The 15,286-nt window shown below is 36.0% G+C and overlaps 1 protein-coding gene across 5 annotated transcripts in view; it reads left to right on the forward strand.

The window, feature by feature from the left end:
* FER (FER tyrosine kinase) overlaps window positions 1-15,286 on the forward strand; it is a 460,210-nt gene that overhangs the window by 152,416 nt on the left and 292,508 nt on the right. For all 5 annotated transcript variants that reach the window (XM_066381979.1, XM_066381978.1, XM_066381980.1 and 2 more), the window contains one exon: window positions 4,421-4,610. In XM_066381979.1, the coding sequence (XP_066238076.1) occupies window positions 4,421-4,610 (190 nt within the window). The remainder of the gene's footprint in view (window positions 1-4,420; window positions 4,611-15,286) is intronic.

The following is a 15,286-nucleotide window of genomic DNA, read 5'->3' on the forward strand; positions in this document are numbered from 1 at the left end:
AGGAAATGAATGGATTGTAATACATGAGAATGTTTTATATTTTTAAGGTGGTAATGTTTTTTTGTTAAAGATTTGTCTGCGAGCCAGATGCAGCCATCAAAAGAGCCACATCTGGCTCATGAGCCATAGGTTCCCGACCCCTGTGCTAAGCTGTCTTCCAAAGTGGCTGTGCCCTTTTGTATTCCTACTGGCAATGAATGAGTGTTCCTGTTGCTCCACATCATCACCAGCATTTGGTGTTGTCTTTGTTCTGGAGTTTGGTCATTCTCCTACGTCCATGATGGCGAACCTTTTTATAAAAACCGCCCACTTTTGCAGTCCTGGTCAACCTGGTTCCTCCTGCCCACTAGTGGGCGGTCCAGCTTTCATGGTGGGCCAATCGCAGCACTGTTTGGTTGCTCCACTACCCGCCTACCATGAAAGCTGAAACGCCCACTAGTGGGTAGGAGGAACCAGGTTGACCAGCACTGCAAAAGTGGGTGGTTTTTATAAAAAGGTTCACCATCATGGTCCTAAGTGCTCAGTGTTGTCTTACTGTTGCTTTGATTTGCATTTCTCTGATGACATATGACGTGCAGCATTTTTTCATGTGCTTATTTGCCATCTGTATATCTTCTTTGTTTAGGTCTTTGGCCCATTTTTTAAATCGGATTGTTCTATTGTTGACATTTAAGAGTTCTTTGTATATTTTAGATAATAATCCTTTATCAGATGTATCTTTTGCAAATATTTTTCCTCTCATTCTCATTCTCTTGACATTCTTTCACACAGCAGTTTTTAATTTTAATGAAGTCTAGATTATTAATTTTTTTTTCATGGATTGTACCTTTAGTGTTTTATCTAAAAAGTCATCACCATACCCAAGATTATCTAAATTCTCTCCTGTCTTATCCTCTAGGCATTTTATCATTTTATATTTAGGTCTGTGATCCATATGAATTAATTTTTGTAAATTTTGTAAGGTTTGTGCCTAGATAATTTTTTATATTTTTTGCATATGATGTCCAATTGTTCCAGCACCATTTGTTGAAAATATATATTTTCTTTTTGGCTTTGATAATTTTGAAAGATCTTATTTATATCCAGGGTAAATAAAAATGATATGATAGTAATATACAGAGATTATAAACACCATGAGAAGTTGTTTAAAAATAGAGCTCTTTCTCTAAACTATATAATATATATATGACTTAAAAGCTTTTTTAAAAAAATTTTGAACATTTTATAATGGCTTAACTTTTTTCTTTATTTGTTTAGTATTTAATGTTAAGACTACCGTATTTTTCGCTCCATAAGATGCACCTGACCACAAGACACACCTAGGATTTTAAGGAGGAAAATAAGAAAAAAAATATTCTGAACCAAATGATGTGTTAAAATATTTAACAAAATACTGTATTTTTTGTTCTGTAAGACACCCGGGCATTTTCCCCTCCACTTTTTTGGGGAAAAAAGTGCGTATTATGGAGTAAAAAGTACAATAATTTATTCACATTCTTTATTTAACTCACTTTTTTTTTTCTGGCTGTATAAATATTCTGACTCTGCAATTGTTTTTTCTCTTGAATCTATAGTTTTAGTTGTTATTGACCACTGCTCAACCATACCAACCCTTTCAGTTCAATAATTTAAAATGAACCGAAAATGGGTATGGTCTTGATTAGGGTTTGTACTAGCTTTCTCTTGCTGCTGTAACAATTTACTATACAGACTTGGTGGCTTAATACAGCACTAACTTATTCTTTCACTCTTCTGGAAAACAGAAGTCAGAAATGGGTCTTACAGGCCTTAAACCAAGCTGTTTATTTTCTCTAATGGCTCTTGGGAAGAATCTCCTTTGTTTTTCCAGCTTCTAGAGATTGTCCTCATACCGTAGTTCTAGGCCCCTCACCACATTGCCTTTTCTCCTTTTTTTTTTATTGTCCCATTGCCTTTTCTAACATTTGTCCTCTTGCTTCTCTCTTATCAGATGATTATAATTATAGTAATAAGGATCACCTGGAAAATTCAGGGTACTCTCCTGTCTCAACATCTTCAACTTAGTCATGTCTGAAAAGTTCCCTTGTCATGTAAGGCACACATGTAAGGCAACATACTCACAGGTTCTGGGGATAAGGATTTTGTCCTCTTCAGGGCGCCAGTATTCGGGCAGCCTTCCACAGAGGTGAATATACAAGAAAATAAATAGTTTTTACTCCCATTAATAGATTTTAAAATTTTTATTAGGGTATTCAGTTAATATTTTTTTTGAAATTATTGTGCCTTATTTGTCATTTCATTCTTCAAATTACTTTTTTTTTGTTTTTGCATTTTTTCCATTAGTCTTTATGAAATTTGTTTGCAAAAGACTACTACTGGTAACTGTAATTATTTTAGAATGTTATTTTCAAGTATACTTTCCTATTGATTTTGTCTACATTTGTGAAATCATTCACCTTTTTTTGTACTGATCTTGCAGATGTACATGAAAATACATTTTTACCATCTTACCTTGTACATTTTAAATTGTTCCTTATATTGTCATTGTTGTGAGCCTTGTGGAAGGTAGGAGACGCAAAGAAGGAACTCTCAGGAAGCTGGGTCGAGACAGATGTAATCTTTTCTAGGACCTGGTCCTTAGGAATTTATGCTCACAACAGTGATTGTTTTAAAGATAATCTTTTTCTGAAGATACTCATTGAGAAATTTTAAAAAAATTATAACCAGTTTATTATAAAAAGGAGTTACCCAGCAAAGAATAAGCAACCCAGCATGAATGTGTCAGAAAATTTGTGTGGATTTAGAAGATACTCATTGAGAAATTTTAAAAAAATTATAACCAGTTTATTATAAAAAGGAGTTACCCAGCAAAGAATAAGCAACCCAGCATGAATGTGTCAGAAAATTTGTGTGGATTTAGAACACAGGTCACAATTGTTGAATAATGGATAATGGTGATATAAATAATAATTGCCATTTTCTGACATCTTATTTTATGGTAGGGTCTTTGCTAATGATTTTTAAACATTGTCTTATAGGATTCTCAGAACAACCCTGTCAATAGATATTATTATTATCACTACTTTTTTCAATGAGAAAACTGAAGATGAGAAAAGCAAGGGGATTAAATGATGAAGTTGAATCTGTTTTAATTCAGTGTAATTCCATTCTTTCTACTGTGCCAGGACAGTGTTACTTGGGAAATGTTCACGAGCTCTGCCAGTGTTGTATTATTACCTTCTCCATTATTTCTGTTATTAGCTCCACTCTTTAGAGCGATTTGTCTTTGAACATTGCTAGGTCTTCCTTACAAATATTCTTAGTCATTAATTATTTCCAATATTTCACTCAATTTTTCTATATTTGTGTTGGGGTACACCTCTGAAATTCGTTGCAATATAATTGAGAAATTCCAGCTTTCTTTATAGCATCCACTGAGGTTGCATCCTACTCAGTTTGATTGGAATGGAGTTTCAAAATATCTATCAGCATCATATTCATAAATAAATCTCTCTTAGTGTGGGTTCCTTCTGTCTACAATTACTTCCTCAGTTTCTGTTGATCCTTTTACGTTCCAATTTAAGAAGATGACATTCTGACCTTATTTTCCAAATGTGCAGTTTTCTCTATTGATAATCTATTGTGGCACAATTCTTTAAAATATTGGTGTACTACTTAGGACAGTGTTTCCAACGGTGTTCCCCCCTACCAAGTACCTCTTTGTGTGTGTGTGTGTGTGTGTGTGTGTGTGTGGTTTAAATGTGAATGAGTTAGTTTGTAATTTCCAATAGGGACAGTCTCCAAGCGGTAAAATGTGAGAATAAAGCATCATGTGGCCTATGTGGTTCTTTAAAGGAGGGATTGGGAAGTCTATTGTCTTTATAGTAATGACATGGGAAAATTTTGGGAGTTTATGCTCATTTCTTTAATCACAGCTCAGCCCTCAGTCTTAGAACAGCTTTTCCCAACTCTAAACACACCCCTCACAATATACAAACAACTGGGTCCAGGCTGTCATTTTGATTGGATATATTTTACTCTAGGCACGGATTTGACTGTAGCTATATTCCATTTGAGATATGAAATAAATTTAAGATTCTGCTTCAGTCGTGTTCATTCATTTTAGGCCCTACGCTTCTGAATTTAAGTATCTATACTCTTTGAAGTAGATGGTTTAGCTGTAAAATAAAATGGATGCCATAGATCATAATATGTTTGAAAGTATCTTGAATTTGGTTTTTGCTTCTAAAATTTTCTTTCATTTTGTTAATGCTAGCATTTAATATAACTACTATAATGACTCAAAATCTGTTTCGCTTCTTAATTCTTCTGATTCTGTAGGAATCATAAAGATGGAAACAGAAGCATATATATAGGTTTCTTTAAGTCTGTATTTCTTAAAGAAGTCAAAGTAATTACTATTTAATGTGCTCTTTTTTAGTATTGTGCTTCTGCTAAGCCAGAAACAGACACTTGAAGAGCTGAAACAGTCAGTGCAGCAGCTGAGGTGCACTGAGGCCAAGTTTACGGCACAGAAAGAGTTACTAGAACAAAAAGTGCAAGAAAACGATGGAAAAGAGCCGCCTCCAGTAATAAATTATGAAGAAGATGCACGATCAGTTACATCTATGGTAAGCCAAAGAGTAATCCAACAAGAAATCTGAAAGAGTAATGTATAGGTACTAACTAAACACAAAGTTGATTCTGGTTTACTATAACAAATTACTACTCATGCTAATGTGCAGGCTTTATTAAACTTGTTTGTAAATGCAAAATAGATTTATCAGTCACCTTCAGGTCACCTGGAGAGCACTGTCAGGAACTACATGTAGAGTCAGAGGGAAGAGCACTTCTTTTGCCTTCAAAACTGAAAACAAACACTGCAATTCTTTTGTTTTTATTTCTTGGAGACTACAGGAAGGTATGGTGTTATTCCTAAAATAGAAATAAGAAATAAGGAAAAGCTATTTATTATTCTTTTTTCATAAGAACAGTAGGGTCTTGTTTATTTGAGATGTGTTTATTATTTCCACAATGGAAAACATTGATTTTGTTGTAAAAAGTTTTTTTCTTCCAAATATCTTTACATTACAATGAACACATTTAAACTCACAAACTAGAAATTAAACTTATTTTGTATAGTTTTATTATTGTTTAAGAATGCTTAGTACAGGCCCTGGCCAGTTGGCTCAGTAGTAGAGTATCGGCCTGGCGTGTGGAAGTCCCAGATATGATTCCCAGTCAGGGCACACAGGAGAAGCAACCATCTGATTCTCCACCCCTCTCCCTACTCCCCCCCCCCCCCATCTCTCTTTCTTTTCTGCACCCATGGCTCATTCAAGCAATTGTCCCTGGGTGTTGAGGATGGAACAGTGGCCTCACCTCAGGTGCTAAAATAGCTCAGTTGCTGAGCAACAGAGCAACAGCCCCAGATGGGCAGAGCATCGCCCCCTAGTGGGCTTGCTGGGCCAATCCTGGTCGAGGTGCATGCAGGAATCTGTCTCTCTGCCACCCTACCTCTCACTTAATTAAAAAAAAAAGGAATGCTTAGTACAAATGCTTTCCTTCTCTCCCTTTATTCCTTCATTCTTAAATTTCTTTCATCTTACGTTGGTGGTTCTCACCAAGGGACAGTTTTACCTCCCCTCCCCCAACCAGGAGACATTTGGCACTGTTTCTAGACTGTGTGATATTTATTTTTTATTGAATATAATTTTCATAGTTAATAATTGGACAGAGTCCAGTGATGCTGCTAAACATCAAACAATGTACAGGACAGCCCCTCCCTTCACACTCCCAACAATAAATTAACCCAAAATGTCAATAGCACCAAGGTTGAAAAAGCCTGAGCTTATATCCTTGCCTTTTTTTTGTGGGTAGCTGGATGCAGTCCATATAAAGAACCATCATAGATAATGATACTATAGTTAATATTTTAGTTATTTTTAGTTTATTTGGTTCTGAGTAGTATAGTTGAGTGAGCATTGGAGTGTTAAATAGGTTTAAATGTCTCATAAAAAAAGTCTGCATTTGTGAATATGATAAATGTGGAAATGAAAATAAATATTTAAAATACTGTGGTTATTGCTACTTTTGTTAACTAAGCCATACTAATCTCCACATTATATGGTGATATGAATTAAAATTCTTTGCTCTACTTTACTGTCCTGTCAGATAAAAAGGACCCTACAAATTCCCTTTCTTACTTTATGATTCTTGATAACTATCTGACATATGCATTCTTTTCAGAGAAGCTTCTGAAGTTTTTTCTTTTACTTGGTTTTTGAAAACCTTAGCTAGTAAATATTTTGTTCTCTGAGTGTGGCTTATAGTATTTCCTTGTCTCCACGGGCATGTCAAATTGGTTACTTTATAGCTTGATTTAGTGATAGGTTAAAACTGGCAATCAATTTATTTTATGTAATTCTGTGTACATATGACCTTTTGTTGGCGTTATTATGACAAAGTTATCCAAGTCACGAGATACAGCATATCTCCATTTGAAAATTACAAGTAAAAACCTGACTTCAACATTTAAAATATACCAGTTCATTAATTCTTACTTATTAAGAACTTATGGCCCTGGCCGGTTGGCTCAGCGGTAGAGTGTTGGCCTAGCGTGCGGAGGACCCGGGTTCGATTCCCGGCCAGGGCACACAGGAGAAGCGCCCATTTGCTTCTCCACACCTCCGCCGCGCTTTCCTCTCTGTCTCTCTCTTCCCCTCCCGCAGCCGAGGCTCCATTGGAGCAAAGATGGCCCGGGCGCTGGGGATGCCTCTGTGGCCTCTGCCTCAGGCGCTAGAGTGGCTCTGATCGCAACATGGCGACGCCCAGGATGGGCAGAGCACCCCCCCCTGGTGGGCAGAGCTTCGCCCCATGGTGGGCGTGCCGGGTGGATCCCGGTCGGGCGCATGCGGGAGTCTGTCTGACTGTCTTCCCTGTTTCCAGCTTCAGAAAAATGAAAAAAAAAAAATGGATACTTTTGTTTTTCATAACATTGAAGAGTAGCTTTTAAACAAATGAATAAATAATGTTTCAGAGAGAATGTATAATGGAGTTTAAACTTTATATACGTTTAAAACTATATATATATGTGTATATAGTTGGCACTTTCACATTTTCTCTTTAACCATTTATTCAATAATAATCATATCTTGTAAATTTTTATTTATTTTCTTATTTTACCAGGTAAATTTTTATATGAAGTGATGTCACATAATTAAGAAATTTATCTTAAATAGTTGAAATGCTAATTTTTAAATATATCTTATCTATTCATTGAAATAATGACTAATAATTCTTTAAGGAAATTACAAAGGAATATAATAATATATATATAGTTTAAAGTAATAAGGTAACATTTTATAAATCAGTCATTCCCCAAATTAATGCCAATTAATGTGATTTTACAAAGTATTTTATAAAACAGTAGAAATATTTACAATGTATAAAACTTAATAATACTCCCACCTATATATGTGGCCTTTTCCCATAATAAGTATTGTTTTATGAATAATATTTTAAGAAAAGCCTGAAATTAGTATAAGCACTTCTACTGGTTTTTCCTCTTTATAAATTTCATCCTTATAAGTGGTGTAAAATTTTAACAAGAGAAGTTTAGTTGAATATTGGAAGAATTGACAGAACTGAAAATTAAACTATAAAAACTATAACATCATGCCCTGGCTGGTTAGCTTGGTTAGTTAGAGCATTGTCCAATGTGCAAAGGTATAGGTTCGATCCCTGGTCAGGGCATGTATAGAAACAGATTGGTGTTTCTGTCTCTTTCTCTTCCTTACTCTCTCTAAAATCAATAAATAAATTAAAAAAAATAAACTATGACATCATGAAAAATAGCGAAAACTGGCTTATATATTATGTTAGAGTAAGAGACATTTAACTATTCCAACTGATCCTAATTAATGGCAGTATTAACCAAAACACTAAATGTTTGTTGGTGAGAGCTTCTCTGGAAGACTGCCTGAGGAACTGCACCACTGTAAAGAAATGGGCCCTGGATTGTGTATTCTGATAAAAATCCTCGGTTATGCAGATTTGTAACCAGAGTTAGGATTGTATATTTGGGTTAATGACATTTTAATGTTTATTTTGGCACTATAATTTGATGAAAATTAAAGCCCATTTATTAATTTATAGAAACCTTTGAAAAATTGTAGCAGCAGATTGTATAATTATTCATCAGAAAGAGTTATGCTTCTAATGCTGTCCTTTTTCACCATGTCTAATTCTGGCCAAAATACAAAGGAATAAAATGATAAATATTAAGTATGATGTAATAATTATCTATTGTCTCTGAATAAGTATGTTTCATATATTTATTCAGCCAATGTTTTTTGGACAGCTACAATGTGTAAAGCACATTTCTTTATGCTTGGGATACATCAGTGAATAAAACTAATAAAAAATATCTCTTTTCAAGAATACATTCAGAGGTTAGTGGCAATTAGTAAATAAATGAATTCTGTATTTATAATGGAAGATAATAAATGGCAAGGAGTAGAAACAAAGCAGGTGAGAGGGTTGGGGTTCTAGAGGGTCAGGAATTGGGACACAATTTCTTTTCTTTTCTTTTTTTTTTATCTTTCTTGAAGCTGGAAACGGGGAGAGACAGTCAGACAGACTCCCACATGCGCCCGACCGGGATTCACCCGGCTCGCCCACCAGGGGCGACGCTCTGCCCACCAGGGGGCGATGCTCTGCCCCTCCGAGGCGTCGCTCTGCCGCAACCAGAGCCACTCTAGTGCCTGGGGCAGAGGCCAAGGAGCCATCCCCAGTGCCCGGGCCATCTTTGCTCCAATGGAGCCTCGGCTGTGGGAGGGGAAGAGAGAGACAGAGAGGAAGGGGGGCGGGGGTGGAGAAGCAAATGGGCGCTTCTCCTATGTGCCCTGGCCGGGAATCAAACCCGGGTCCCCCGCACGCCAGGCCGACGCTCTACCGCTGAGCCAACCGGCCAGGGCGGGACACAATTTTAGATGCAAGTCAGGATAAGCATCATAGAGAATGTGACATTGAATAAAGACTTGAAACTAGGAGCTAGTAAGCTAATTAATTTCTGGGGAAAGAAGATTCCAGTCGGGGTACATTGATTGCAAAGACTATATACAACAGGAACACATTGGACTGTTTAAGATACAGGTCTGAGTGAAGGAAAAGGTGAGAATGTAAGGAATTAGATTAGAGAAGGAATTGAGAACAGATCTCAGGGCCTTGCAGACCATAATTAAGAATTATGGCTTTTCTTAGTATGAAATGGGGAGGCATTGGGTTGGGGGTGGGTTATATCAGAGGAGTGACATGCTCTGACTTTTGATTTAAATGGGTCACTTTAACTATGTTGAGAATATACTTAAGGTGAGCAAAGATACTAGAGTGCTAACCTAGGCAATAGAAAATGATGGTTTGAGCAAGGATGATAGCACAGTATTGGCAAGAACTTTCAGCTTCTGGATATATTTTGAAGGTTGAACCCATTAGATTTCCTGTGGATTAAATGTGGAGTATGAGAAAGAAGAGTCAAGGGTGCCTTTAAGGTTTTTTGCAGGAGCATTAAAAGAATGGGATTTATTTCAAGTACATGAAATAGAGTACACAGAAAGCAGCTTTGGTGACGAAGATCAAGACTTATAGTTTGTCTTTCCATAAAAACAAGTATTTGAGCCTGGAGTTCAGGAGCATGATTTGAACCGGAGATATAAATTTGAGAATTGTAGGCATCTGACGGTATTTAAAATCATCTGACTGTAGGAGGTCTCCAAGTGAGAGAAGAAAGAGAATTAAAGAGAACCAATGACTGAACTCCGGGCCACTTCACATTAGGGTGTAGAAGAGAAGGAATCAGTGAGACTGAGCAGGAAAGACCAGTGAAGTAGTAGAAAATCAAAAGAATTTGGTATCCTTGAAGTGTTTTAAGAAAAAATGAGTTTTAGAATTTGCCTGACTAGGCGGTGGTGCAGTGGATAGAACGTCAGACTGGGACATAGAGGACCCAGGTTTGAAACCCCGAGGTTGCCGGTTTGAGCATGTGCTCATCTGGCTTGAGCATGGGCTCATCTGGCTTGAGCGCAGGGTCACTGGCTTGAGTGTGGGATCATAGACAGGACCCCATAGTTGCAGGCTTGAGCCCACAGGTCACTGGCTTGAAGCCCAAGGTCTCTGCCTTGAGCAAGGGGTCACTTGTTTTGCTGGAGCCCATCCCCTCCCATCAAGGCACATATGAGAAAGCAATCAACTAAGGTGCCGCAACAAAGAATTGATGCTTCTCATCTCTCCTTTCCTGTCTGTCTGTCCCCACTGTCCTTCTCTCTGTTTCTCTCTCTCTCTCTCTCTAAAAAAAAAAAAAAAAAAAATTAAAAAATACAGAATTTGGGACATGCTGGCAGAACAGTTGTATTGACTGCAATAATTTTCTAAACTTTTGATATGAAATGCTCAAGAGGGAAAATAGAGCATGGAATGCAGTGTCTTTGGAAATATTGGCCAAACTCCTTTTGAAAGAGAGCCCTGAATGGACCACCATGCAATGGGTCATACTTTGGGGAATGCTGAATTAGAAGATAAGTCCTTTCCTATCTAATTGGGTTATTGACAGATTAAATGTGCTGATAATTCTGAAGGCATTTTGAGTTATTTAAATGGTCTATAAACCCAAGGAGTATTTTCTGTTAATCTTCGGTTCTAGCTCTAAAGGGCAGAAGAGTCTGCCTCCTGGAGCAAATTAAGAGGGTGAGTACTTTGTTAGCTGCTCTTGGATAATGATGGGAATACCTGAATTTTCTCATCCAAGTGAACATTTCCTGACATTCCTATTTATTTGATTTGTTTGTGTGTGTATTTATTTATTTATTTATTTATTTTATTATTATTTTTCCTGAAGTTGGAAATGGGGAGGCAGACAGACTGCCGGGATCCACCCGGTACGCCCACCAGAGGGCGATGCTCTGCCCATCTTGGGGCGTCGCTCTGCTGCAATCAGAGCCATTCTAGCGCTTGAGGCAGAGGCCACAGAGCCATCCTCAGCGCCCGGGCCAACTTTGCTCCAATGGAGCCTTGGCTGCGGGAGGGGAAGAGAGAGACAGAGAGGAAGGAGAGGGGGAGGGGTGGAGAAGCAGATGGGTGCTTCTCCTGTGTGCCCTGGCTGGGAATCGAACCTGGGACTCACGCACACCAGGCGATGCTCTACCACTGAGCCAACCAGCCAAGGCCTGTTTGTGTATTTAAAAATCACTTTTCTTCATGTTAGTTTTTAGCTGTCTGGTTGTAAGAATATATGAAAGTTTTCAATCACTATCTGTCGAATTTAGGAATTAGACTCCTTTTCACCCAGAGCAGTGGTAGGCAAACTGCAGCTTGGGAGCCACATGCAGCTCTTTGGCCCCTCGAGTGTGGGCCCAAAGGCCAGCTTAGGAGTACCCTAATTAAGTTAATAACAATGTACCTACCTATGTAGTTTAAGTTTAAAAAATTTGGCTCTCAGCCATAAGAAATGATGACATCAGATCATTTACAACATGGATGGACCTTGATAACATTATACTGAGTGAAATAAGTAAATCAGAAAAAACTAAGAACTATATGATTCCATACATAGGTGGGACATAAAAATGAGACTCAGAGACATGGACAAGAGTGTGGGGGTTACGGGGGGGGGATAAAGGGGGAGAGGGGGGCATAAAGAAAACCAGATAGAAGGTGACGGAAGATAATTTGACTTTGGGTGATGGGTATGCAACATAATCAGATGTCAAAATAACCTGGAGATGTTTTCTTTGAACATATGTACCCTGATTTATCAATGTCACCCCATTAAAATTAATAATAATAAAAAAAAGAAAAGAAATTTCAATCGTTGTACTGTTGATATTTGGCTCTGTTGACTAATGAGTTTGCTGACCACTGACCCAGAGTAATCTCGTTATTTTTACTTTCTAATAACACATGCTTTGAACCAACTATATTATAATTTTGTTTACAGAATCTCCCCTGTGTATCAAATATATAGAGAATTGATAGCACCACATAATGAATTCCTACTTTTTAAAAATGCTTGGCTATGGTATAAGATAATTGCCTTTATCTTATGTTTCTGAAATTACACATTTTTAAAGCCCTTTTGCTAGACTAATGCACAACATATATTTATCTTCTCTGCATAGCTTATTGAGTTAGTTCTGCTTAGTTGAATGGCACTATCAAAAAAATTCTGTTTTGTTACATTTTCCACAAACAAAATACCTGGTTTGTGAACTAAATATGGTCTGTCATTGTGACTCAATAGTAATCCATTTTATAGTAATGTCCAATGTATTTTCTATTTTATAGTTAAACATTAAAATAGACTATTAGTTGAGATATCACATTGACAGCCTCATTGTAGTTTTATCTGTTTTCATCATCAGGTATATTTCTGTCTTTAAATATATAAGATAAATGTTAATTCTGAGCCTTACTCATCAAATACAGTGAGAAAAGGAAAAAAATCAGGGGACCTGAACTGAGCTTTGCCTGTGCTGTGTGACTGTAGTCAGAATCCTTAATCTTTCTGAGCGGTTTTTCTCTAAAAGGTGGAAGTGAATATATACTCACCTTGCCTGACAGGATTTCTGTGACATTGAAATAAGATAATGTGTCAAAAAAAGTTTGTGTATTTTGTAGTAATGTTAAAATATAATATTCTCTTTCATTTTCTTCTAATGTACCTTAGTTTACATGTAAATTAGTTATATATATTAATTGAGTTCCTAAGTAGAAGTTGTGGATTTTTCTGTAGGAGTATTTTATGTATTTCTTATTTGTAAAAGCAAGGCCTTAATTAATTTCTCTGAATAGATAGTACATGTACATGTACAAGAGTCTTAAGTATTCTTTCCTTAGTCCTTCATTTGCCTGCCTCATAGAAAACCTTCCAGAAGCATTGAGTGCAAAGAAAAACATGCATATATATTATATGCCTCCTGTTCTTTTTACACAAGTAGTAGAGGGTACAACAATACTGTTCTGTATATTACTTTTATACTTAATGTATTTTTTTAATGTTAATTTTAGAGAGAGAGGAAGGGAGAGAGAGAGACAGAAACATCTATTGATGTTTGTTCCTGAATGTGCCCTGACCAGGGATCGAATCGGCAATCTGTGCTTCAGTGCGAGACTGTAGCCAACTGAGCTATCCAGCCAGGGCTACTTAATTTATTTTAGGTGTCATTTTATAATAGTGCATATATAGTTACTTCTTTTTTTCATTTATTTATTCAACAAACAAATATTTATTAAGTGCCCAGTATTAGGTACCATTTTACGTTCTAGAAATGCTTTGGTAAAAATTCATGTAATACTATTAGTATAAAAGAGGTTTATGTGTAAAACACATTTTACAAGGTTTGTGCAGCTTTATTTAGACTGTGCTTTCAAAATAGTTTAAAAGTTTCTTAATCTAAGAAGAGTACCATTTATAGGTTTTAATTATTACATTAATATTTCAGTTTTGTAGCTTACTAAATTCTTGCTTTCAGCTTTCATGTATCATGGATTTTATCATGCTAAACTTTCATTGGCATTCATGGCCATCAATATTATTAAATACTATGGATCTGATACCAAAAGTATATTTACACATAAATATTATACTTTATACCTTTCTAATTTATAAAGCAGAGTTAGGAGATTGATTATGATTATGTTATAGCAGGCTTGTTGATTTTTCCAAATGATTCAGGTCAAGCTTCCTTAAACATCACTAACAGTCAGGAAAATACAAATCAAAACCACAGTGAGACATCACCTCATACCCATTAGAATGGCTGTTATCAAAAAGACAAAAAATAACAAGTGTTGGTGAAGATGTAGAGAAAAGGGAGCCCTTGTGCACTGTTGTTGGTGGCAGTGTAAATAGGTGCAGCCTCTGTGGAAAACAGTATGATGATTCCTCAAAAAATTATAAATGGACTACCATTTGACCAACAATGCCACTTCTGGGAATTTAACTGAAGGAAATGAAAACACTAACTTGAAAAGATATCTGCACCCCCATGTTCACAGAGCATTACCGTTATTTACAGTAGCCGAGATATCAAAACAGCCTAACTGTCCATCAGTGGAGTAATACATAAAGATAACATAGATCTCCATAAGAAAGAATGAAATCTTGTCAATGAATTATTGATAACACGGTTGGACCTTGCGGTCACTATGCTAAATGAAATAAATAAGACAAAGAAAGACAAATATTATGTGATCTCACTTGTATTTGGAATTAAAAAAAAAACAAGTTATAGATACAGAAACCATATTGATGGTTGCTAGAGGTGGGAACGGGGTGTGGGCAAAATGGGTAAAAGTAGTCAAAGGTACAAACTTCCGATTATAAAATAAATAAGTCCTGGGGATGTAAGGTACAGCATTGTGCCTAGAGTTAATAGTACTGTATTAAATATTTGAAAGTTGCTAAGAGAGTAGATCTTAAAAGTTCCCATCAAAGGGAAAAAATGTAATTGTATTGATGGATGTTAACCAGACTTATGACGATGATCATTTCACAATATGTACAAATATCAAATGATTATGTTGTATAGCTGAAACATAATATTATATAACAGTTATATTTCAATTAAAAAGATTACTTTAAGACACTAATTCTTCTTTGGTTCATACACATGAAGTCATTTTACATCATAGGGCTCCTTAAGTAATGGTGCCAGAGATGTACTTTTGCGTGAGGCTACAGTATCTTCACTATCAAGGGAACAAAACCCTTAACATTTCAAAATGTTTTTTGTTTATATTTTAACTATTAGCTGTGTTTATATTCATATGCATTTGTAGTGGATATTTATATTAAATCAAGTATATATCCAAGAATATAATCTAGACTTAGAATAATGCATGAACTGGATACACTTTTAACAGTTCTCTTTAAGTACCAATTTTCTCAGCTACAGTTTATATATGGAATGGATAATTGTACACATTCCCTGGGAAGAGTTATAAATTGCAGGTATTGTATACTTGTTTGAAGGTGGATCTGCAGGATTAGAAGAATTTACTAGTAAATTCATTAGCTAATTTAAAAACACTTCTGAAGACCTATATTTTCTTTGAAAAGTATTGGAAATATATATGTAAGTAATTTTTGTATGTTTGTAAAAATATAACCCCATAAAATTATTAAAAGCTTTTCCTTTGTTAGAATTAAAAATATTTCTGATAAAGGGAATTTGTTGGTATTAAACTTGAACTTTTATTTGTAATTTTAATGATTTCTCTATTTTTCTAAATTTCACTTTGTAGAATTTTT

The sequence above is a fragment of the Saccopteryx leptura genome, chromosome 4, assembly GCF_036850995.1.
Source record: "Saccopteryx leptura isolate mSacLep1 chromosome 4, mSacLep1_pri_phased_curated, whole genome shotgun sequence".
Classification (NCBI taxonomy): Eukaryota; Metazoa; Chordata; class Mammalia; order Chiroptera; family Emballonuridae; genus Saccopteryx; species Saccopteryx leptura.